This window comes from Anabrus simplex, chromosome 5 (genome assembly GCF_040414725.1).
Source record: "Anabrus simplex isolate iqAnaSimp1 chromosome 5, ASM4041472v1, whole genome shotgun sequence".
NCBI classification, from domain to species: domain Eukaryota; kingdom Metazoa; phylum Arthropoda; class Insecta; order Orthoptera; family Tettigoniidae; genus Anabrus; species Anabrus simplex.
The window spans coordinates 326,934,242-326,960,067 of record NC_090269.1 but is presented as its reverse complement, the minus strand read 5'-3'; the positions used below and the strand labels follow the sequence as shown (position 1 = coordinate 326,960,067).

General features: G+C 39.1%; 1 protein-coding gene across 1 annotated transcript in view; it reads right to left on the bottom strand.

The window, feature by feature from the left end:
* LOC136874059 (zinc transporter foi) overlaps positions 1-25,826 on the bottom strand; it is a 360,167-nt gene that overhangs the window by 211,100 nt on the left and 123,241 nt on the right. Inside the window, exon 4 of the mRNA XM_067147570.2 lies at positions 19,970-20,201. Coding sequence (XP_067003671.2) covers positions 19,970-20,201 — 232 coding nt within the window. The remainder of the gene's footprint in view (positions 1-19,969; positions 20,202-25,826) is intronic.

Sequence of the window (25,826 nt, the reverse complement as noted above, 5' to 3'; positions counted from 1 at the left end):
TTTCTAAGCTGTCTTGATAATCGCCTAGCTCCTATGGTTCCCTGCTCGGATAGTTATTCACCGTCTATCTTGAGGTGTTTACTTCAGGCTCCGCACACTGCCTTCCAAAGGTACTATCGGCGTTCCGTTAGTTATTTATTATTTAATCACATGACATTGATTAAATTCAACATACAGTTGTACTGATTAGTTACACTCGGTACTATGGATAATTTCACTGTTCGTATTCATTCTCCTAATAATTCACGCACTTTCAGCTTTAACTGACTTCGAATGCGTCCCGAGGTACTGACTTACAGAGTCAACGTGTCAGAGTCTCAACTACTTCATAGACTGACACGACTGGTGACCGATAACGACTGGTGACTGGTAAGAACTGAGTGATGTGGTTCGCTACTGGACTTTTATGGACGATATGATTTCCCGCCGGGGTCATCCGCGGTCAACTCCTGGAGAGGGGGGTTGGTTATCCTAAATCGGCATATGCAGGCGGATTTGGATCTCTTGCTTTATCCTACTTAATACACTGGCGATACACATTCATGTGTCGTATTCTGAACTCCTATCGTTCGGTGATCATGGAAATATCACTTAATTTCTGTCCTCCATCTTTCGCGCGCTAACTCGGCGTCCCTGATGGCGTGCTCATCTCGACCAATGGCGAGATAGCGTGGGTCATTTCCACGAATTCATTACTTTAATTTATTACGATTACAATTAATCAACATGGGAACGATATCACAAAAATCCCCTCTATTCAATTATGTGGTTGGAATAATTTAATTATTGTTATCGGAGAAGCTAACTGGAGTTCACTCTGAGTTTTTCTTATGTTGGTTTATCTGCGAGCCTGTGATAAATTTTCTCATTGGTCAACACCGCTTCGGTTAGTTTGAAATCTCTTCCTTGTAACGTTGACAACACCAAATGCCTCGGGCGTGGAAAAACTGGCACGTCACATTCTCGGTATTGGTGATACATCCGCTCGCCCTTGGTCCGAAATATATACTCTTTCACTTCCTCGAAGTCATTATTCTGTTGTTGTGAGCTCTAGATTTAATCCTCCTATCTTCTGGCCAAGAAACATTTTCCCCTTAATGACAAGCTTACTGTGGCGACTGAGAGTCGCGATATGTCTAGCTATGTTGAAATTCTCCCGTCCACACAAAACTGACACTGTATTTCATTTAATATTTCTATATATCTGTATTTCTCATATCAAAATCAAATCATGAAACTAGGGCCTATCTCATCAGGGTACAGTATGTATGTATGTCGGGTATTCAGCCCGAAGGCTGGTTGGATCCTGAACAGGTTCACCATTAGCTGTCACAGATGGCCTAGGTGTCACTGAAGAGGGGTACTAAAGGAAATGAGGAGTGAGGTAGTTTCCCGTTGCTTTCCTCACTGAGCCATAAGTTGCTATTGCACATCAGTCTGCTAAGCCCACTGAAATGCATGCACCAACCGACCCTAAGAGTGACATTTTCACACCATTCATAGCAGGGACTGGCTGCATAAGGAATGGCATTACTAGCGGCACTCATACCTCAGCCACTTTCATATTGTCAAAGCCAAGGATGAGACAGACAGGTCAATGAAAGTAACAATTTTATTCTATATGATTTTTCACGAGAGTTTAATCCTGCTGTAAACAAGGCATGTCCACGCCTCAGCCAAAGAAAGAGTTGTGATTCGCTGAGCGTGTAGTATCCACCTCCGCCCCGTCAACGTCTCGTGTTCGGACATACAGTGCTGCGCATATTACCTAACATAGACGAGGAACAGTTTTTGAGCTGTGCGAAACTAAACAGAGGGGTCTAAAGGGAGATCTACTGCTGAAGATAAGGGCCTACGTTATTTATTTATTCATTTCTGAATATTAAAGAAAGCTATCGTAGGCTAGAGCACCTCTTGCTCCATTTCTCTCACTGTGAATACTGACACTGACAGCTGCTGCAAGATGCAACACCTTATCTCCACACTGTACAGCTTGGGACTTTCCCTCGCTATGAGAAGACTTCCTGCATTACACCACGCCTTCTGCCTTCATATCTCGTTATTTAATCACTGTTTTATTAAAAAAAATTATAGATACACACCGGTATATATGACAACCATATTTTAATTTGATTACGTACTCTTTCAGACTATCTAAATGTAATAAACTAAGATAAAATTAAATTAATGCCACGTATTAATTTTCTTCGAGCTCGCATACAGTCCAGTGAGTGCGACGGTTGCTTCTCCAATCAACTACGTCTGTGTCCACGTGCAAAGCCAAGGTGCTCCGCCTATTTGTTTACATCAGGATTAAACTCTCGTGAAAAATCATATAGCCCATACCAGAAGACATAGTGCACTGTAAACACTACATCTTGCCAGCAAAGGCCTGACTAACAGTTATCAGTGAATTACTTGTAAAGTTGATTGTGAACTGTGAATATCATTTCATTATATCTCGTTTGTGAAACTGAGAGGATACATCACCAAATTAGGCTTGAGATACCTATAGCTGATACCAATTCAAAGTAATACGTCGTAATAACACTCAATGTGTTATGGTACATGTCTGGCCACGTTATCCTGCTACGGTATGGAGTAGACCGTATAGCCAGCGACTCAACGCCGAGTGTTGGGCGGCGGGAATTAACCTGACACCCTAAAGGAGCCAATGGCTTATGGCAGAGGAGCTCCCTTAGGAGGATGATGGTTCCTTAGTGGAGAAAATGCCACTAGAATCCATCAGGTAGCATCTGTACTTCATGTTAGGAGCAGCTACCAAAAGCGTCTGTTCTCCATGTTAGGGGCGGCAGAGTCTACACCAGTGAAGGCAAGGGGAAACAACAATGGTATAAATTCCCAGGAAATCACTATGGCGAGAAATCAGGAACATATGAGTGAAACGCTTGGAATCCTTTGAAATGTGGATCCACCGTAGGATGCTCAAGATTTTGCGGGTTGCATGACTAACGAACCAAGAAGTACTCAGAAGGCCAAGAGCAAGTTGGGAACTCGTTCAAATATTAAAACACCGGAAGATCTCTTACCTTGGCAACATCCTTAGAAATGACCGTTACTTCATTTTACAACAGATTGTACAAGGCAAAATACAGGGTTGAAGACGTGTCAGGAGGAGGCAAACATCATGGCTTGGAAACATCAAAGAATGGACTGGAATTCACAGTGTTGAAAGACTTTTCCACCTAGCAAGAAATCGTACTGCATTCACCACAGTGATCGCCAACGTCAGGGGGACCTGATATGGTACCGTGAAGAAGAAGAAGAAGAAGAAGAAGAAGAAGAAGAAGAAGAAGAAGAAGAAGAAGAAGAAGAAGAAGGTGTTCAAGGTACAATTAAGTGAACCAGTGAGGGATAAATTTCTTATACAACTTTTAAATGTCTGATCAAGAGGATAAAATTTAATGCCTACATTTTCCTTCAGTTGTAATGTCAGAGTTTTCCTATTATCTTTTGAATTATCGCAGTAAATCTCACTCATGAAAATCAGCATTTGAAGAATATATTTTGTTTAGTATCAAATAAATTAATTGTTTCATTTCAATAAGCAGACCAAATAACCTCACATTTTAATGGGGAAACCGAACACCAATCTCCTTTTCCCAGAACCTATACGTTACGCTGTCAAAGTAAGCTTATTACCTCACACCCTAGAGATACTCAAGACTCTCAATCTATTATCGTTACATCTATTTGTAGCTGGCGCCCATCAGCAATTGTATGCGTAAGTAATCAGGTAAGTAGTAAGGGTGAGTACATAGTCTAACGACTGAATATATTATTTCATGAATATTTTAATATTGTTTCATTTTAATTCAGTTTCACGTTTTTTAAATCAGTGAGTAATAGTCACAAAGTTTCAACACAATGTGGGACTTGAATAAATTCAGAACTTGTTCTGAATGACAGCATACCATAGGTTGATTTTGGGAAGAGTATGCACATCTTAAGCCAATGGAATTATAACTGGTAAATGTGAGAAGTGTAATTTTGTGATATATATTTATATTTAGGGGGCATGTCAAGGGGTTTGATAAGGGAAATCAATTTAAGATCACGTACTATTACTGGTGAACCAAAGATTGACAAGGAAGACAATAATAGTAAGTCACGTGACGAGGAGGCTAATGCTTCTACGAACATCCAAGGTTAGATTCAGAATAGGGAGCTGATGAACACAATGGAAGGTTCTGAGGTAATTCAGGAAAGTGCAGAAGTTGAGAAGCACACAAACTCAAAAGGAAGTCTCAGGGGGGATGGACCGACAACTTATTAATTTGCTAATGGCCGGAATGACCAAGCTCAGGGAAATGATTACTAGTAGTCTCGAGAATAGAAATAAATAGATAATTAACAACTTGGAACAAATACTTAGTAGTAATAATGACAATTTTATTAAACATATTAACTCTATAAGTAGAAAAATAGAAGAATTGAGTAGTAGTAACAGTGCGATCAATAGCAAAATAGATACTAAGATTTTAGAGGTAACTGATCAAACAGCTAAGTTAGTAAATAAGTCAAATAAAGGGTGTCTTAGAAGTGAAGCTTCCACAGTGTGAAGAATTCTTTAATTTAATTTCCGGGTTGAACCGTGTTGTACTTGTACGCACATCATGTACAGTTTGCTGATGTTTCGAATACATTGCAGTATTCTTTGTCAAGGCGACTGAAATACCTCTACTTGATCCGAGGTAATCATTCTCCCAGGCAGAAATTACACTACTAGAGTGGCCTTGATCTTGGCCTTTTATATCCTAGCCTTTCTGGCTGACGTATGCCCTGGCTGTCTCGTGAGAATTCTGGAAAGTATATGTCACAGCCAGGTAGTGGGGACTTGCCCGCGCTGTTATGTAATGGGGTTGCGGCCCGTGTGTTTATGTTGTGGTCTGCATGTCTTAAACTATGAATGATAGGCATCCAAGAATTACTGATTTTATATCCTTCTAAATTTATGTTGTTCGGATGTTTCTTGATTTCGATAGCCTCGCGGATTTTCCTTTCCAGATTCCAAGGGATAGCTGCTAGGATCTTGGTCTTGTCAAATGATATTCCGTGCCTAGTTTCGTAGGAATGCTTGGCTACTGCTGAAATATCTGTGTTTTGGTTCTTGGTGTGACGGATATGTTCTTTTAGGCGGGTGGAGATCAGACGTTTTGTCTCACCTACATAACAAGCTCTGCAGCTACATTCAATGTGATACACTCCAGGGGCCTGTAATGCTATTGTGTCTTTTACTGGTGGTAGATAGCGGGCTAGCTTCCAGTGAGGTTTATAGATAGTTTTTATGTTGTATTTGTCCAGTATCTTGCCGATCCTGTCTGTAGTGTTTTTAATGTATGGCAGTATCGCTGTTTTCTGGCGGGTCAGTTCTTCTTTCCCGCTGTTTTCTCCTGTGGCGGCCTTTTCTTTACAGCCAGGGCTTACGTTAGCCAGAAAGGCTAGGATATAAAAGGCCAAGATCAAGGCCACTCTAGTAGTGTAATTTCTGCCTGGGAGACTGATTACCTCGGATCGAGTAGGGGTATTTCAGTCGCCTTGACAAAGAATACTGCAATGTATTTGAAACGTCAGCAAACTGTACGTGATGTGCGTACAAGTACAACACGGTTCAACCCGGAAATTAAATTAAATAAATAAAGAGTGTGTTGAACTTGGAGATGAAATGAAGTTGGATCGGAGCAATCTTCATCCTCAGACCGAGCAAGTCGAGGAAACGTATACAGAGAAGAGTAACAACATTTTGGAGTAGGCAATAAGATTTCTAGTAATCGGGAAGAAATTCATGAGGTGGTCAAGAAAAGATTGGACAAGATTTACAATGCAGTTGGACAAAAGACAAAGGAACAGGTTAGTAGAATCGAACAGATAAAAAGCAAACTTGGGAGGGGGGGAAGGGGAGGTCAGTGAACTACCGAACAAGCAGGGAATGCTATCACAGGAGGCAATGGAGAAAGGAGAAGAATTACAGGAAGATTTGAGAATAATGAGAGAGAACGCTGAGAGAGTAGCGGAAGAAGAAGTCTTGAATTGCCAGAGTGTGATACGGCAGGAATTAAGAGGTCAGACGGCGGGAGAGGTGGTAGTAGCGAGTGGTTTGTTCAGTAGGGATCAACAGTTCAATCCTATGGAATTTGTAAAACTAGTTGAGAAAATATTTGCAAGTAATTGTGAGACTGTTCTTAGCTAATTTTACTTTTGCCAAATGTAAGCAGCTGATGATGATTGCAATGCATTTGAAACATGTTCTGAACTTTTAATTTAATGTCTATTGAAACAGCCTAAGGCTAAATAAAAGTGAAAGTATCGATCAGGTGGATTCTTGTTCCTTCAATTAATTAATTGGGTATTGTAATATGTCGAATTTAGGAGAATTTAAAGAGAAGTTCGTTCACAAGTTTTGGGATGAGAATGTACAAGGGCGTGAGAGAGAATGCATTATGTTTGGTAAAAATAGAGCAGTAGAGGGGGGGGGGGGGGGGGAAACGTCAGACAAATATCAGAGGAGAGGTAGTAATCATCAGCAGAGTACTAATAGTAATTTCAATGGTGATCGGGATCAGCAGAGTTACAAGAGACAATCCAGAAATGTTAGGTATATGAACTTGAGTCATCAGAGAGATAATGATAGGCCGAATATGGATGTCATCCAGGAGTCGTTATCAAGCCAGAGTATTTCAAACTCTCAGGGGATCAGATAAAGTACGCCACGTAGACAAGCCGAAGGTAGAAGTTGAACAGGCAAGTAGTATAAGTAGTTGTGCAATGAAAGTAGATTTAAGAGAACAGCGCGATTGTGACCTAAGTAACGTTAAGTGAGATATTTTAAGTAATGACGTAGTCATAGTTAATAAAGTATTAATGGTAGTAGTAAGTTAGATGTAAAAAGTGATCTATCAAGATATGCCAGTTAAGAAAGGGCAAAATTGGACAAATTCAATTTGGGTGACAAGGTGCTACTCATTTCCATTTCTTTCAACAGCTGAGGCAGGAAATACGTCTAAATTCTTTCTTTTGTATCAGGGGTGTTTCACAATTGTGAACCGTATCGGAAAGAGTGCATAATCTTTAAAAGATCAGGAAGGGAATATTGTCGGCACTTACAACATCAGAAATTTAAAGAAGTACATCACGCGAGATTTGTTGAAATATTAATAAAATGATTAATATTTGTAAGCTGGTATAAAATAAACTAACTTCTGTGAATTTGCGTGTGAATCAAGTGTTGTATTGGTGCACTGAACTCCAGTACATGGAAAAATAAGTTGTGAATTCCATGATAAGGAGAGAACGGGACACTTAAGAGTTATCTATGATGACAATCTGCTAGAAAAGTTCTCATATAAGTGATATTTTATAAAATATATTGATGTGTAAGTGCCTTTGCTGGTGGGACCTAGTGTTTACAGTGCACTATGTCTTCTGGTATGGGCTAGAGCAATTTTATTACTTTCATTGATCTGTCTCAGCTTTATCCTTGGCTTTGACAAAATGAAAGTGACTGAGGTATGAGTGATGTTGGTAATGCCATTCCTTCTGCAGCCAGTCCCTGCTATGAATGGTGTGAAAATATTGCTCATAGGGTCAGTTGGTGCATGCATTTCAGTGGGCTTAGCAGACTGATATGTAATAGCAACTTCTGGCTCGGCGAGGAAAGCAACGGGAAACTACCTCACTCCTCATTTCCCTAGTACACCTCTTCAGTGATGCCTAGGCCATCTATGACAGCTGATGGCGGAACTGTTGAGGATCCAACCAGCCTACGGGCTGAGGACTAAACATACATACATTGATGTGTAAAAAAAACCATTGTTGTATACTCATTTAAAAGTGTTTATATGTTAAGTGTTATATGTATTACGTTGTTCACAAATCCATTTTTTGTTCTTCGATTTATTTATGAGGGAGGTGAATTGTAATGGTTCAAATCCTGTTACAAGCATTCATTTGTATTATTATTATTATTATTATTATTATTGTAACTAATATTATTGTTTGATTCAATTCTATAATCTGATTTTGCTATCTATTAATCAATAAGAGCCTTATTTTTTGATGAAATAAAACTGTTGATTTTGGTGTTAAAACTAACACTATTTCGTTAGGTACTTCGTGAAATAAATTGTTATACTGATCGTTGTTTCCTGTGAAATCTTCCTTGTAGTAGCGTATGCGGTAAATGTAACTAATTTTGTGATAAGGGTTTTAAAGTAAACTCTTGTAATGTATCATTGTTATTAAATCTTACAAAAACCAAATATGCAAATCGTTATGGAAGTAGTGGTGTAGCCTCTGTGGTGTAGTGGTTAGCGTGATTAGCTGCCACCCGCAGAGGCCCAGGTTCGATTCCCGGCTCTGCTACGACATTTGAAAAGTGGCAGGAGTAATGGAACGGGGTCCACTCAGCCTCAGGAGGTCAACTAAGTAGAGGTGGGTTCGATTCCCTCCTCATCCATTCTCGAAGTGGTTTTCCGTTGTTTCCCACTTCTCCTCCAGGCAAATGCCGGGATGGTACCTAACTTAAGGCCACGGCCGCTACATTCCCTCTTTCATGTCCATTCCATCCCTCTATAAGGCCCCTGTTCGGCATAGCAGGTGAGGCCGCCTGGGCGAGGTATTGGTCATTCCTGCCAGTTGTATCCCCGACTCAAAGTCTCAAGCTCCAAGACACTGCTCTTGAGGTGGTAGAGGTGAGACCCTCCCTGAGTTCGAAGGAAAAACCAACCCTGGAGGATAAAACAGATTAAGAAGAAGCAGAAGAAGAAGTTATTTATACATAGCCTACATTTTTAGACATTGAATTACTGGTCTCCAAAGTACAAATTAAGCATGGTTTCAACTTTATCAGGATACAGAGTTAGAGTTGTGCGACAGTCAGAAAGTGTCTGTGTAAGCAGAGAAGCTCCTCTCGCTGACCACATTCAACATCGGAAATCATAAAGCTTGCGAACACTTGGATGCAAATTCATTGTGGTATTTTATAAAACCTCCTAAAACTTCGCTAACACTGTCTTGCATTTCCTCAACCAGATGTGCTTTCATTGCATTTTGCAACGTCATATAGCCCTGGAAGATGTTCATGGATATGGCTCTTTTTTCCCGGCCGAGGATGAGTGGGTCAAGCGGTTGAGGGGCTGGCTTTTTGACCCCAACTTGCCATGTTCAATCCTGCCTCAGTCCGGTGATATTTGAAGGAGTTCAAATACGTCATCCTCATGTCACTAGTTTACTGGCACGTAAAAGAACTCCTGCGGGACAGCATTCCAGTATCTCGGTGTCTCCGAAAACCGTAAAAGTAATTAGTGGTACGTAAAAACAATAACATTACTATTATTACTCAAACAGGTGACTTATTTAGAATAGGCCTACCAATACAGTCCTATTTTACAGTAAAGACAGTACCTATTAATTATCTTTCTTTTTATATTAATCCTCTTCCTCACGCCAGGATTATCCAATTTTTCTAGAGGAATGTTGGCTTGCATGAACGCTTTTGTTGTGTCTATTACAAATTGCTATCATTTTTCAACTCTTTTACGATGTGTAAAGTATCGCCGATTGTTATTTGTAGCTTAGAATTATGTTCATTTGCTTCATTTTGTTTCTCTGCAGTGTTTATCACACGTTTCCACTTTACGAATATTACCGGTACACTATTTATACATTATAATCTTTCTTGCAGCATCAAATACATAGAACCACTCACTGTTGTATTTCTCGTCCCCCAAAACACCTGTTGTGACTTCAGTTTTCAGCATTTTTATACTTAAATATTGGACATTTGCCGATAAAGTTTCGTAAGTAACGATCTCTCATTGCGCATTGCTGTATCCACGAATGGTCTCAGCATCTTGTTACGACCACAACACTATTTGCTGTAATCGATAACAGATATCGATTTTTATCGACTGCCTTAGAGATCGCGGAACTGAATACACATACTTTCGATACACAGTGCACACCGCTTTGTGTACATTTGTGTGGAGAATATATAGCTCTAACAAGCAAATGAGAAGGACACTACGATAGTCAAGTTTAAACGTTTATTGGAGAGCTCTTCTGATACTATTTCGCATTTTTCTTACCAAGTGGAGTATATTTCGTGACTATTTATGGAATTCATGCAATAAATCAGATTTCGCAATATTTCACGAGTTCATTTTGCTAAAATACGGCACTTTTAGTACCTGGAAAGTCATATATAGACGGGAAAGAAGATATTTAAAAAAATGTGTGTGTATCGTTATTACCAAAAAATACGGCCCCTATTAATCAACTATCGCTTGCTTCATTGTAGTTAATTTAGTGTGTGTGTGTGTGTGTGTGTGTGTGTGTGTGTGTGTGTGTGTGTGTGTGTATGTATTAGCATCAAAATTATGTAGAATGAGACTTAATGCCTAATATCAGATGTGGATATGTTTTGTGAAAACTTTCGACATTGCAACATATGGTGTAATACTGTTACAGTAATTGTCGAGTCCTCGCTCTGTCATTCTATGCTTTTAGCGATGAGATCATACTGTATTTAGGGAGTTCCAAAGTTCGCCTGAGGCTACTTCAACACAATATGTAACATTTGTAGCTGGGTGGGACTGTTTTAAACCCTGATATAGGTGTTATACCATGTGACAACTTATGTCTAAAAATATGGGCTGTATCCTACAGCAGCAGTCAGTTGGATAGTTCAGTTGGTTGGAAGCAGTTGGTTGGAGGCAGGTGAATGGAGAGACTTGCCATGAAGTCAATTGGAAGGAGGCGAATGGGGAACAGTGATATGGATACAAAATCGTCAGTGACCAAAAGGATTATATGTTTGGAGTGTGTTTCGTGCATCTGTTTGGTTGAGTTTTTGTGTCAGTTCAGTGACAACCAAATACTGAGTCGTTATAATGCAGACTAACAGTTATCAGTGAATTACTTGTAAAGTTGATTGTAAAGTGTGAATATAATTTCAATATATTTCGTTTGTGAAACTGAAAGGATACATCACCCAATCAGGCTTGAGATACTTATAGCTGATACCAATTCGAAGGAATACGTTGTAATAACACTCGATGTGTTCAAGGTACAATTAAGTGAACCAACTGAGGAATAATTTTCTTGTACAATTTTTAAATGTCTGGTCAAGAGGATTTCAAATTTAATGCCTACAGTTTCCTTCGGTTGTAATGTCAGAGTTTTATATTTGAATTATTGCAGTAAAGCTTACTCGTTAAAATCAGCATATAAAATATATATTTTGTTTAGCATCAAATAAATTAATTGTTTCACTTCAATGTAAATAAGTTCATATTAACGAAACCAGAAGCATTCATATTATGTTGAAATTGAATATTATTGATTTCCTTTTTTTAAATTTTTTTATTTACATGTCCAGATTGTCATTTTAATAAATGTCATGTTGTTTTGTTGTGATTTTCATTATGCTATGTCGCCAATCCAATCACCTACAGCCATGCAAATATAAATTTTTAAAGGTCTATCCCGAAATAGTAAAGATGGCTCTGCGAACGTTCCACCCGTTGGGAATCTCGCTCTGCCGACTGAGCGACCCGAAAAAAGGGCACAATACGTACACAGTAGCACGTAAAAGAGAGTTAAGAATGGCAGGCAATGAAAATAAATCTACTACGAGAATACTTTCCAAAACTCTGCCTTAACCTAACTGGTGTAAGAAAATGTAATCTCAATATTTTAATCACACTTAGGTACTGATTTTGAAGCCCATAGATTAAAATCACAAAAGCTCTACATAAATCGTTGTCCACAACTCTTAAGACTCTTCTTATTAGGCTTTTTGGTGATGATCAACACATGCAAGCACAGGAAAATTAGACAATCGAAATGAGCTTCATACAACTAACGATACATAGCACCTCACTCGAAAGCGAGAAGTCGCTGAAAATCAGTCTAGCCACCTAGCGCTTGCGCAGAGGTGACTGCACGCAAGCCAAAGTACCAGCTGATTTACACCCCTAGGTAGTTTACCTGCCGCGCAGCTGCTAGCCAGTTTACCAGCAAATGGTCGAACTGGCCCTAACCAAGATTAATTAACTGATACCTCACACAATATGCTACCATGCCAGAGTCAACACCTACAGTAATATTTTAGCTGCACAACGTAGTGATTTCAGTAGCGCATAATTGCGGCGCTATTACATACTGAGGTCAGATTCCTGTTGATACGTACAATGGTTCTTTCTCTTTACAATGACATATTGAACACAGTCGTTGCAAGTGTTGGAGAATTTATTTTGGTTTTTAAAACATTCATGTTTTTGTAACGCTCACCAGCACAATTACAGTTCCAAAATTATAGACATATTTTAATTCAAAATATTATTGATTCTTGAGATCACGTATTTCAATGAAAAAGTTTATCATCATAATACCCAATTACAGCATTAATTTGCAAACATGGAACTAGCATTAAAGGGGTGCAATTACGGCAAGAGGAAGAGGAAAGTGTAAAAAAAAAAAAAGTGCAAAATCAGGCTTTTTATTTTCATCATATTTATCACGGTTGCAATCTTTTCATATGTCTAATTATAGCCCATACCCTTTTGCTAGATGTGAAGCCTCAGTGGCTCAGGCGACAGCCTCTTACCGCAGGGTTTCGTGGTTCAAATCCCGGTCATTCCATGTGAGATTTGTGCTTGACAAAATGGAGGCAGGACAGGATTTTCTCCAGGTACTCCAATTTTCCCAGTCATTTTTCATTCCGGCAACGCTCTCCAATATCATTTCATTTCATCTGTCAGTCACTGATCATTACCCCAGAGGAGTGCGACAGGCTTCGGCACCCGACAATATTCCTATCCTTGCCGCTAGATGGGGCTTCATTCATTCCATTCCTGACCTGGTCAAGTGACAGGAAACAGGCTGTGGATTTTCATTTCACCATTGTGCAACATGAGAAAAGAAGAGTTAAAAGCGAAATAAGTTCAAACAATTTTTTTTTTAATGTGTAGTAAAGTAATATGGAGATTTAATAAAACAAAACACTATATCACTAACGTATATTTACAAGGGTAATTTGTTCATTACCAGTTATATGTAAAATATAAAATAATTTGATCTGTGATATATTTCTCCAATTCCCTTTTCATTCTTGTTGGTCAAAGAAGTTCATTTCTAAAAATTCCTCCCATAATTTATTATTTCTATCTAGGTAAATTTTCTTTCATTTTATTTCGTAATTTAATATTTCAGTCTGATATTTTATTTGAATGTATGTTCAATATTTAAAAGATCAAGTATTCAAGAATTTACAGGGTAAAGCTTCACCATTAATACAGTGGTTATGTGACACGTAGGTGTGAAATTGATGTATCGATGGATGTGGAAAAAGCTACTCACAACATTATGAAAACATCACAAGCTGATAATCATATTACAATGCACCAGTGAATTTGTCCTTTACATAAACACCTTGTTTAGCATTAGCGAACATGCAAGCTATGTAAACATGAGCATAAATTTTCAGCATTATGACATCTGGTATGCTGTGCCCAAAAATGCAATGATACTGGCCACAGAGCCTGGTCTTATCAGGAAACTGTGTGGTTGTTAGATGTTCCTCCTCCTTGCCCTTGCATACTCATGCCTGCTGCATGTACCTCGCTACCCTGAACACCTGTTTCTTGTCTGTCTCTCCCGCGTTGATGTCACTTTGACAATAGATCCCTACTCCTTTGTTTTCCAGAACATTAACACTATTGAGACCGGACGTTTCAAGATGGCGTCCCTACCCTGTGCCGGCATAATTTAGATTCTCAGAAAAGAAATCACAGTTCTGTCAGTTTTCGCATTATAAATTAACAAATTTATACACATACTGTACAAAGAGTGGGCTATCCCACGAAATCAAATAAAAAATGCTTACCTTCAGCATTGGAAAGAAACTTAGGCTACAATATTGGTCCATTCTGATATCCTTGTTCACGCACTTGAATTTCTAATTCACTAGAAAAGTTTGATAGTTTTTAGTCACCGAATAACAGAATTACACATTGTTATTCCCAATACTTAGCTTTGGTAAGGTAACACTTAAAACATTCTCCTATGCAAAGACCTACATCACATTTACGACAATATATGGTTGTCACTTCGTTCACAGCGCCCGGTGTTATGTTTGGAATTGTCGTAGCAAACCTTGCACGTACGCTGCACATGTCCTTCCTTCTTCGCGCCTACTGCAGGTATTCTGTGAGGAAAATTATCTCTACCTACTAGCCTTCCCACAGTTGATGCTCGTGATTCTTCAGTCATTTCGGCCCCAACACTACTCACCACATCATCCGCTAAACGTTCACAAAATTTCGAAAGGGGAAGCTTTTGTGAAGAAGCCTTACGGTACAGTATATAAGCATTCACTATGGCAAGATCAAACAGATGGAAGAATAATTTTTTTCACCACTTGATCGATTTCCTTGTGAATGCATAATATGCCAACAATTGGTCGGACTTATCAACACCACTTTCGAATTTGTTATAGTCTACTACTGCTGATAGTTTGGATTTCTCGTGGCTCCCTCTTGCTGCGGGTACTTCAATCATGTCATCATGTGCAGTGCTCAGCATATACACGTCTCGAATATCTCGCCACTTTATTGCTAGAAGGTGTTCTTTCTGCAATGACATTTTTTTCACCCTTTTTCAGTTTTTTCGCGAACTCCGATTTTGGGATTCCTTTCCGACTTGGCATCACGGTGCCAGTTGCTTTAGTCTGACAGTACCACAGATGGTCATAAATGGTTGGGCTTGAAAACCATCTGTCCATATACACTTGTGCTCCCTATTTTTTACTAGTTCGCACAGTCTGTCAAGAACATTGAAGGAAGAATTGTAATCCTTCACTGTGACATGGGCCCCAGAAAACACTTTCATATTGCACACGTAACCACTCCTCGCTTCACAGAGTTGAAAGATCTTGATTCCATACTTCTGTGGCTTTCCTCTCATGAACACACGAAAAAATATACGTCCCCGAAATGGACATATTGCTTCATCGATTGTCAATGATTCATCAGGAGAGTAACAATTCTGAAAACTTGTTTTCAGGCAGTCTAGTATTGGTCGAATTTTGAACAGAGGATCATAGCCTGGATGGCCCCTTTGTTTTTGCTTATCATTGCCGTTCAGGTGCAACATTGCCAGAATAGCTAGAAATCGGTCTCTCGGCATTATAATGGACTTTGCGTAGTCAGTTTTTAGAATAGGTGTTGTGCTCCAGTAGTCCCGGAGAAAAGGTTTACGAATCAAACACATGTGAATCACTACTGCAAAAAATAACTTTAGTTCATTCAGAGTCACTGGTTTCCACTGCGCATGCACTGATTTAGGTTTCAAAGGGTCTTTTTGCTTCTTTAGATGTATTTGCTGTAGGGCATATCTGTTACTTTCCACTCAGATAATATTCAGTACATTACTGTCAAAAAATAAACTAAATAAATCTAGAGGTGAAGCTTCTGCAGAAATGCCAAGGTTATTAGCATTCAGTCCTGGTGCGCCAGAAAAAACGGGCCTGTTCACAGGAGTAATACCTTTTCCATTGTATTCCCATGCTTCTCAACTCCCTTCGTCTGTTTGTGACTGGTTCTTCTGGTGATGAATCTGATCATTCAGCATCCTGAGGGACTTGTATATTTTCATTTTCTTCTTCACGATCACTTTCATACAGATCAGAATCTGAATCATTCACAAGTTCCGTAATAATCTGTTCACTTATCCGTGGGCTGTATGCACGCATAGGATTTCCTTTACTTGTACAAGGTCCGGGATCCATATCTCGGTAATTATACAGTATAAATCGACTACTTGAGAGATGATTGCAGACTGTTGCCTCACTACACTTTCATTCTAAATCTGTGAAGTCATATAATCTATCATTAGAACACACGCACATATATTTAAACACATCTAACTGGGTTGCGCGAGGAGTATGTATGTCAGCAATTACAAAAGAACTAACTGAGCGCACGTGGTTACGAAACATCGTCCCTAAGTTGCACCACCAATCACTATCGATCGACAACACCACCTAATGATAGTAAAGGAAATCGACAACACGTCAAAGCAAAAACTAATTTGATGACGTCAATAGCTTTCGAGTGGCTGAATTTCAAAGATCGTGGTAGTAGTATTACTAACAGTGGCACCCAGGCGCACGCCGCGTGGTAGTAATATTACTACCAGCGGGCGCATAGTGTAAACTACTGCCTGGTTCGTATATATGTGAGCTGCTCTTTTCCATCTGTTGAGTTTTCCTTAGTGTGTTGGATGTTCAAGTACAGCAGGAGCATTGCTGGAGAGAGCTGGATCTCCGCTCCATTAATTCTATCATCATCTACTTATGGTGAGAGCCTGAGAGAGACATTATTTCTCAGGATTTTCCTCTAACTCATACTTTATTCCTTTTAATGTTCAGTTTCTTTAATTGGAGTATGTGGAGATGCAGGAGTAATGATTCTAGCCGTCTGCTAGGTTCACTGTAAAATTGGATTGAATTACTCGCTCTCCCAATTCCTGCTTTTAAATTTTTTTTTAAATACAGTAGGTTGAGGAAAGCCTGTGAGTATGTTGGGGCTACTTCATATATCTAGCATTTATTGCCATTGTTAAGTAATCTCATCAATATTATACTAGGTATAATGTTTGTAAGAATTTTGTATTCATCCTTTTAAGAACTTGGCGTTGAACCTCTAGAAGATAGAAGTTCAGGGATGAATCTGTACCCCAAATCAGCGAGTCAACATCCCCTTAGTCATTTATCCCAATAGGCTTTGTGTTAAGTCTGACAAATGTGATTGGTAAATGTATCTACTCCGCTGAGATTTGTTGCCCTTATATAAGTAATGCCTTCTTAATTTTTTTAGTTTTTTCTCATGCATTTCTTGTTAATTGCGAGAATCACTGAACTTATTGCAATATCGCTCCCTACAGCTTTAGTGCACCTGTTTTACATACCATGTACTGGTGATTCATTAGATGTTTTTATTGTGTGTCTCCTACGTACCTTGGGCACTTGGGGCTCGTTTCTCTAACGTTCGACTGAAATGTGGAGAATAAAATATTGTAACTGATTAAATTTGTAATTCTCTACGAGAGCATTTCGGTGTACCTTATGAATGTCTCTAAACTTATCAGAAAATGTGCTTGTAATGTAATGAGCCGTTAATTGTACCTGATAGTTTTCTCTATTGTTATAATGGAAACGGGTGCCCTCACTGAAATTTGATTCAGATTGTTATCCTCTGGAAGGATTGGTGAATATATAAAGTATATATGCAAGTGAAACTTAAGTAGGGTATTCTTTCATCCCTTTCTTGTCATTCTACATTGTCTCCTTCACAGTTCTTTACCTCTATATACCTTGATACAGCTGTGGTTGCATTTATGTATGGCGACAGCTACATATCCATTGCACACAGTACTTAATAGCTTATGTCTTTGGTACACACTATATCCACAAAATCCCTTATGGGCTCAGTTATGATTTAAACAATCATTACCTTCCTCTTCTTAGACCTGGCTTTCGAAGTTTGTTATTAACGTGTACTGGCTAGCTTATTCAGATTACTGAAGTAACTATTGGATATTGCGTGCTGGTACACAGCATTTTACTTTTCTATTACGTACGAAGATCAAACAAATATAAACAGGATTTTTGTTCCTGAACATCAACAGCTGGTAGGACTGGCCCCGCGCTTCTGCTATGCTTATGCGGGACCGTTAGGAGTGGGGAGAGCGTGCTGTTAGATATTTCCCGCCATTTCGTCAGTAATGCTCACAAAGTTGGAGCAACAGGTGCACCCCTCCACTGTGCAACGCATAATTATAAAATTTCTTGCTTGTGAAGTAGCTACAGAGGCGGAAATTTGCCAGAGATGGACTGCACAGTTCAGTGATCAAACATTGACAAGGACGCGTGTGTTTGCCTGGCATAAAAAGTTCAAGGAAGGACGAGAACATGCGGGAAATCAGCTACATGATCGCAGTCCTGGGACCAGCATTACAGACGAAAACATTCGTGTGGTTAAAGACATTACTGACGATGATCAACGGGCAACAGTATCGGAAATTGCAGAACAAGTCAGAATCAGTTAAGGGAGCTGTCAAACAATCATCACGAATGACCTACAGTTCCGTAAAGTGTGTTTCAGATGGGTCCCTCGCCTTTCGACCGAAAATCTGAAGTTGAGACGTTTGAAGGTCTGTCAGAGCCTTACAACAAGGTTTGCAGAAGATGCATTTTTGAGTCAGATCGTCACCTGCGACGAAACATGGGTCCACCACCACACTCCCGAATCCAAACAAAGCAGTAAGAAATGGCAGAGGAAACAGGAGGCAGCACCAGTGAAAGCCAAGACTCTACTGTCAGCTGGCAAGGTTCATGCAACCGTTTTTTTTTCGATCGGCAAGGCATTTAGCTGATTGATTTTTTGCATGAGTGATGCACAATCAATGTTGCTTACTACTGCATGCTGTTGAACAAGGGGAGGGTTGCATATCGCCGCAAAAGACGAGACCAACCGATTCGACAAGTCATCCTCCTCCATAACAATGCGTGGCCCCACACTGCAGTTCTAACCACTTTCAAGCAACAAGAAATGCATCGGACTACACTTGATCATCCTCCTTTCAGCCCGGACTTACCGCCCTGCAATTTCCATTTGTTCAGACTGCTTAAAGAAGCTCTCGGAGGGCAATGATTTAAAAATGACGAGTGTGGAAGACTTTGTGCGCAACTGGCTGGTGACACGACCCTGTTCTTTTCCCCTCTCATTTAAAGTAAGAGTACTGGCATCGCGTTGCTTTTAAACACAGAAAAGACTTCAAGTTCATTTATGCTATCACAACTTGGAATTTTGTATCAAAAAAACAGGCCCAATAAGAACTTGTGCATTCTTCTCTGCAAAATTATGTTTATTTGTCTTAGGTATAAAATTGATCTACCAGTGGTGGTCAAGTCTACTCCTTGTCAGATTCGCTGTATATTTAACTGGTGAAATGAGATAGAAAACTGGAATACGTAAGACATTCATTCCAGTAAACTTAATTTCACATATCCCTTTAAATGGTGTTTCTCAGCTATTGCTCGCAGTTCATCTGTTTTCGTACTATGAAGGACTTGCCAAGACTCCACATGTGCAATAATATAAAAAAGCGATGTTTCCAATATTAAAAAATTATTCAAAAAATAGGACCATGTTCGCATGACCACTCGTGTATGGTTACACTTTTGTTCACCTTTTACCAAGTGTTGGGAATAAAGGATATCTGGATATTGGTTTAATTTCCTGATTTTTCAAACACACTGGATATATTCACTAAGCAATAACACCCAGGATTGTAAAAATAAAACCTTCAGTAGGCTTGCTCAGCTGGAATTGACCGTAGGTGACAAAATAGAAGATCGGAATGGCTCAAAGAGGGCGTGGGGCTGACAGGAAGGTATGTCTACCAATTTTACCTAAGTTAATTTGTTCCTTTGCTATACTTTACCTATTGACAGACTTTATAGACTATACGTAAGAAGCTGTGAAACCACTGCTGTCCATTACCTGGAGGTATTGGACATTATTATATGCTCATTTCCCTTCCGTTTACATTCAATATTAAAAGTAATAATGATCATTTTACTCTTAGATCAGCAAACAAAAAGATACATAAAAAATACAATACAAACCAAAATAAATTTCTTTAGTCAATCATATTTTCCATTAGTTCTAATGAAGTGATTGTAGCATAGGCATTTATAAAAATGACTGGACATTGTGCATTATAGAAGTAAGCTGAAAAAGAAGGTTAAATTAAAGCTCATTTTATCAACATATTATTGCAACTATTTTTACTAAGTATGACTCCATACTGAAGAAAATAATCAGCTAATACATTTCCTTCTACGTGCAATTCTCCTCCGCTCTTAATCTTAAGATGGTGTTACCTTCTAAACTTGCTCCATGGTGTTCGTGTTCATGATCTTCTGGGACAAGTTCAGCAACTGGGATTGGCATAAGCACGCAACCACCTTTCTTTTCACTTTCAGTTGGGCCTATCAGCACAGACAGCAATGCAGGACACATTTGATGCAACCCTCTAGCAGACAACGAGGGGGAAGAGTTGTTTATGCCGCTTGCACCACTGTATGCATAGAAAAGATCCTGCGCTTTCAGACACTAGAACAAAAATTTGAACAAATTTGTTAATAATTTTCGATCAATGATCTATAATGATTGCACATTTTAAAAAAAGAGATACGGTAAAGGCAGGTCATACTGAGCAAAGAATGTTACCGCACACCCTCTAGAATTCAGGTAATCTATTGCTTTTTCCACATTCTGTCAGTGTTCTGCCATAACTCTGAGCTGTAAACTCATCTATTTTTAAGTCTGTAGATACAGAGTTGTTTTGTTACAAGAAACAAACCTTTTTCTGAGAAAATTTGTTGAAGTGAGAAGTTTTATTGCATTTCCTACTTTCTCTGCTTGAAAAGCCACCGTGGGAAGACCTTTGCCCTATGACGGATGACTGAAAGACATACCTGCACATTTCACCTATAGTCAAAAGGTGTTTAAAAAGGTCATGAGTGAAATTCAGACGAACAATCTCGGGAACTTCCAAGGTCAAGATAGGAGTCAAACAGGGTGATGGTCTCTTCTCTCTTCTTAAATGAGCACTGGAAAAGGTTATCAGAGAATGGCAAAAGAAATTGTATAGACAGAACATTCTGAGTGGGATTTACCTAGAATATAAGTGTGAAGGTCTCATTATAGATTGCCTGGCTTTTGCAGATGACTTGGCACTTCTGGCAAGTTCAATAGAAGAAGCAGTAATGCTGCAGTAAGGCAGCCAAGATGGGACTGCAAGTGTCGCTAGAAAAGACCAAATCTCTCACCAACATCAGTGGAAGCCCCAGAGAATTTCAGTTGGAACAGGGTGTAATTGAGAAAGTCAATAATTTCAGGTACTTAGGGGAATGGCTTGAACCTAATCTGTCAAATTGGTAGCCTTAACAACCTAAATTAATAAGCTAGGGCTGGCATACCATCTGACACGAAAAACAAAAGGGGTCTCTCCTGCAACACCAAACTCAGACACTAGCATGCTGTCTCATCTGCCCAGAAGCCTTGTATGCCTCCGAGTGCCTGATCCTTAACAGGAAAGGTCTGGCTGAAAAACTAGAGATAAAAGAAAGGAAGATTCTCAGGAAGATAATAAGGACAGTCAAGACAGAGGGTGAATAAAGGAGGCGATACAATCAGGAGCTCCGTAACTTCACAGAAAAGATCACGGACGTGGCCAGGAAGAGACATCTGACCTTCTATGGGCACACATCAAAGAAAAATTCTTCCAGGGTGACCAATCGTATTCTATCCTGCTGGCAAAAGACAAATATTATGACTCAGTGGTTAACAGAAATGGCTAAAGATCTTCAGCAACTATGAATAGTTGAAAGTGACATCAGAGGTATTCTGAGATGAAGGAGGTTCCAGAACAATCCACCCTATAAGAAGAATGTCTACTTTTAGGACTGGTATTATCTCTTAATTATGTGTCAAGTGAATTTTTGTAGATGTCTTTTTTGTGATATTGACTGATATTTAACAAACTATTTTGTAGTTGTAGAATTACTGTTGTGTGTTTAAATAAATGTTAGATTTAGATTTCTTTTTTTTTTCACATGGAGCTTTCTCCTTGCTGCAGCACATATTGTCTGGAAAGTAGTTGATCTCATCAAAGAAATAAAAATAAGTGGCAACTGTATGTATTTACGCATCACCCTATACACACGATATACACGATTCCAACTGTCATTGGAACTGTCACCAGTCAGTCAAGCAAACCCGAAAATTGTGGATTCAACACTAAACTTGGTCGCCATTGTTTAAGAAGCCTTTTTCGTGGACAGTCGAGAATTCTGAGCATGCAGAGCACAATTTTCTGCCAAACGTTAAGAAATTCACCTTATTTTCTTGACACGGCACAAGCCCAAAAGCCTATACAATATCATGTCTACTAAACGTGGTCATTTGAGACATTTTCCCTATCACACCTTTTCACCCCCCAATGCCAATGGAAGCTTAACTGGGACTTAAACGGCATCCAGAGTGTCACAATTCATCCCAATGACCCCGAAAAGTATGGATTCAACATAAATATTGGCAGTTTTCAATAATTTTTATGTCACTCATATATGTGTATGAAGTATGATTTTGTGTATGTTCCAGAATACCTCTCGAATATCCCTAACCTCAGTCATTATGGACACGTTCTTCATCACCCCTTTTGGGTCTTAAATGTCATCTGGAGTGCCACTATTTATCTTAGTGACCCAAGAACTATGGATTAAAAAATAATATAGGTCATTTTCGATTATCATGACATGTAACTCCTTTCTCACTCCACCTGTACAGGTTCTAGGTGTGTCTTACTCCCACGGTATTTCTTTCCAGACCGTATTACGTCATATGTGTACCAAGTTTGATTGAAATTGGAGGTTTGCCTGCTTTGCCGATATCTTTACGTAACTGTGTGCAACCTGTTAGTACAGAATGTATTGCGGGCTAGAGTAAGCCTTCACCTGCTATTATTGTAGCGGTCATTCAGTGGTTTGATTTTAGGATTACTTAATGCTAACTGAAATCAGAGACCTAACAATGCCTGATGATTCACCAGAAGGTAATTCCGGAGAGAAAAAAAACAAAAATGAATCAAATCGGTCCAGTAGAATGGACGGACTGGATAAAGCTGCTTTTAGTAACTTTTTGAATATACAGATGATAATAGTAGTAGTAGTAATAATAATAATAATAATAATAATAATAATAATAATGGTTTTACATCCCACTGACTACTTTGATGATTTTTAGAGATGCCGAGGTGCCAAAATTTTGTCCCGCATGATTTCTTTTACGTGCCAGTAAATCTATTAACATGAGGCCGACGTATTTGAGCACCTTCAAATATCATCCGACTGAGCACGGATCGAACTTGGCAAGTTGGGGTCACAAGGCAATCACCTCAACCACCTGAGCCATTCAGGCCGGCACTTGAAGTCAAGATATCTTGATACATTCTGTATTGGAGGGACTGTACACTGACTCTCCGACTCGTGAGTCCATGATCAAAATATTGTATGTACATGCGCATAGACCAGCAATCGTCATTGAAGACATGACTTCATACATATTTTACTAAATAATTTTATGTTGTGTAACATTATTTAACTTTCAACTGTTACAAAAGAGAGGGATGCTATTAGAATTCAACAGTCAAAAACTTTATTATCCATTCCATTGTCGACGATTAATGTCATGTGCCCTCTCCCAGCCCACAGAGTACGGTATGCTGGTCATTTCTACTTCAGAATGGTATCTACAACTTATTTTGATAGCATGTAACATCTATGAATATATATCTTTTGGCTCGTTCTCTGCCTAGGTTAAATATTTTCTCCACTTAGGCTACTGTATCATAAATATTTCACAACGCACAGGAATCGGAAGTCAGCCTAGCAGTCCGTCGTCATCAGCCTCCGCTATTTATAGACAGGTAGACTTCATATTGTACTGTAAAGCAAGGAAAGGTGTGTGTCTGATGAATTTGAACATTTATTTTCTGTTCTAATAGCCGAGATATGTTTAGTTTGAAATCTACAGTAACAAAGCATCGAAAATAAAGTGAATATAACTGAATGGTTAAAGAAAGGTGAACTAGTCTCAAATTTAGCATCAGAGTTCGGTGTTGGTGTAACAAGGGTGCAGGATGTAATAAAGGATGAAGACAAAGTGTTGCGGTTAGCAGCGAGTACCGACAGTTTGCATGGACTTGTTAGAAGAATGATGCAAGTGTGATAACAGGTATAACTTGAAAACAACATTCTCTCACCCATGGGTAACTAATACCAATATCGAGATCAAATTATTATTATTATTATTATTATATTATTATCATCATCATTATCATAAGTATTATTTTATGATCGTGATTATTATTACTGTACCGGGCGGTACACCCCTACGCCGTACTTTTAAATCTTGCGCCAAGAAAACCTCCTCTACAGGAGAAACACTGAACTGAAAACTAAACCTCCTTAATCTTTTGCTCAGAAGATGTCACTACCTTAATTTTGAGATTATGAAGTTGCCAGTATAGTGTGAATTTCAACGTGCTTTGTTTTCCGTTCTTCAAGCAGTGTAGACATTCTCTCATAGACGTTTCTGCTAAAAAACTATGATCATGCACCCTGGTGCGAAGTTAAGGAACTTTTTTGAAGAAAGTTTGTATTCATAAGTTTGTCCTTTACTAAATTATGTTCATTTATTTTTGGGTTGGCAATATTGACCTTTTCTTTCCGCCAGTTTTGAATTCAGCCAATCCCGAATTTCTGTAATTAATTTTCAGCCTATCACAGGTTTCTTCTTCGATTTTGTGTGTAACTTTTCATCTACCAATAAAAGTGAGAGGGTGTGGCTCGTTTATTCATGAAAGGTCTCAAACTTTCCCCGAGGGTTTATAAACTGCGGATTTTCACGTCTCTTGGCCATTTGATCAATGTCTATCTAAGTGTGTGGATGTGAAGCAGGAGGCGCCTCTTTCATCAGGCAGCAGGTCTTCAGCAAGGTAATGGCCATTTAACATCTTTATTTCTTGCTAGCTCAGCAGTTTAACCCGCGAGAAAGATCCGAAACCTTTACCATGTAACCTATTTTTCTAAACATGTAATTTTCTGCCGGCTTATGTAAAAACTTAATTAAATCTGTAACTGTAATTCGGGTATATAGAGTGATTTACCATCTCGAGCTCCCCTTCATTTTGGTTTGAGGTGGCTACGTTTTCGTAACTGATTTTCTTCTCTCCTTTTAAAATTTATTTCTTACACGGGTCACCTCCATAGTTTGGGAATAGCCCCTATTTCATTGGCTTTGTGCCCGTTAGGGTTTAGGAAGCTATATAGAGGAGTGCAAGTATCTGCCTCCTTCCTTTTTGTTTGGGCCATATATTTAACGGTTATTTCTTTTACTTGAAGGCCCTGTAGGTTGGGTACGAGATACCCCTGTTTCAATTTGTAAGCCGGGCCATGGAAGGCCAGAAAGAGTTAAGACATTTTTGGTGTTGCCTTGACTAGGCTGGAAAAGATGAGAGCGTTTCTGCTCTTTTCAAGTATTGTAAAATAACCTCTAGGAGGCATGATATTGTAAATTAGGGAGCAAGTGCTCCAGGTATTAGGGGATTTCTGCCCTTTTGTAAATTTATGCTCCTCTGTAAAGTTTGATCTGGAAGCTCAAAGATTGTAAAACTAGGGGCTGGTAGCCCAAGTGTGTTAAGGATTTGAAGTCTTGGATTTTTCTGAAGTCTTGTTTTTAATTTGCTATGTAATTGTTATCTCACTAAGTGAGAATTTGTTAACTTGTTGCTTTTTGAAAATATAACCTTCCATTTCAGTTTAAATTCTTTCTTGACAAGTAGTTAGACCCATTGACCCCGGCACCTTCTTTCACCTCTGCTGATCCATCAAACGACGGTAACAATCACTATTATTTTATGATTATGGTTATTATTATTATTGCTTGTATGTATAGCTATGAAGTGATGTACATCCATTTAGTATTAGTACAGGGTCTTTATTTATGCTTGGCATGGACTTTCTCGCTCGACTTTAGCCGCCGATGACAGGCCACTACCGGCCGCTGGCATGTGCGGCTTTTGGCACTTCCTGCAGTTGCTGAGAGCTGAGCTCCGAGATAGCAGGGTGTTCAATGAAGCTACTGCGTACTGTATGTCGTATTGTATAGTGTTTT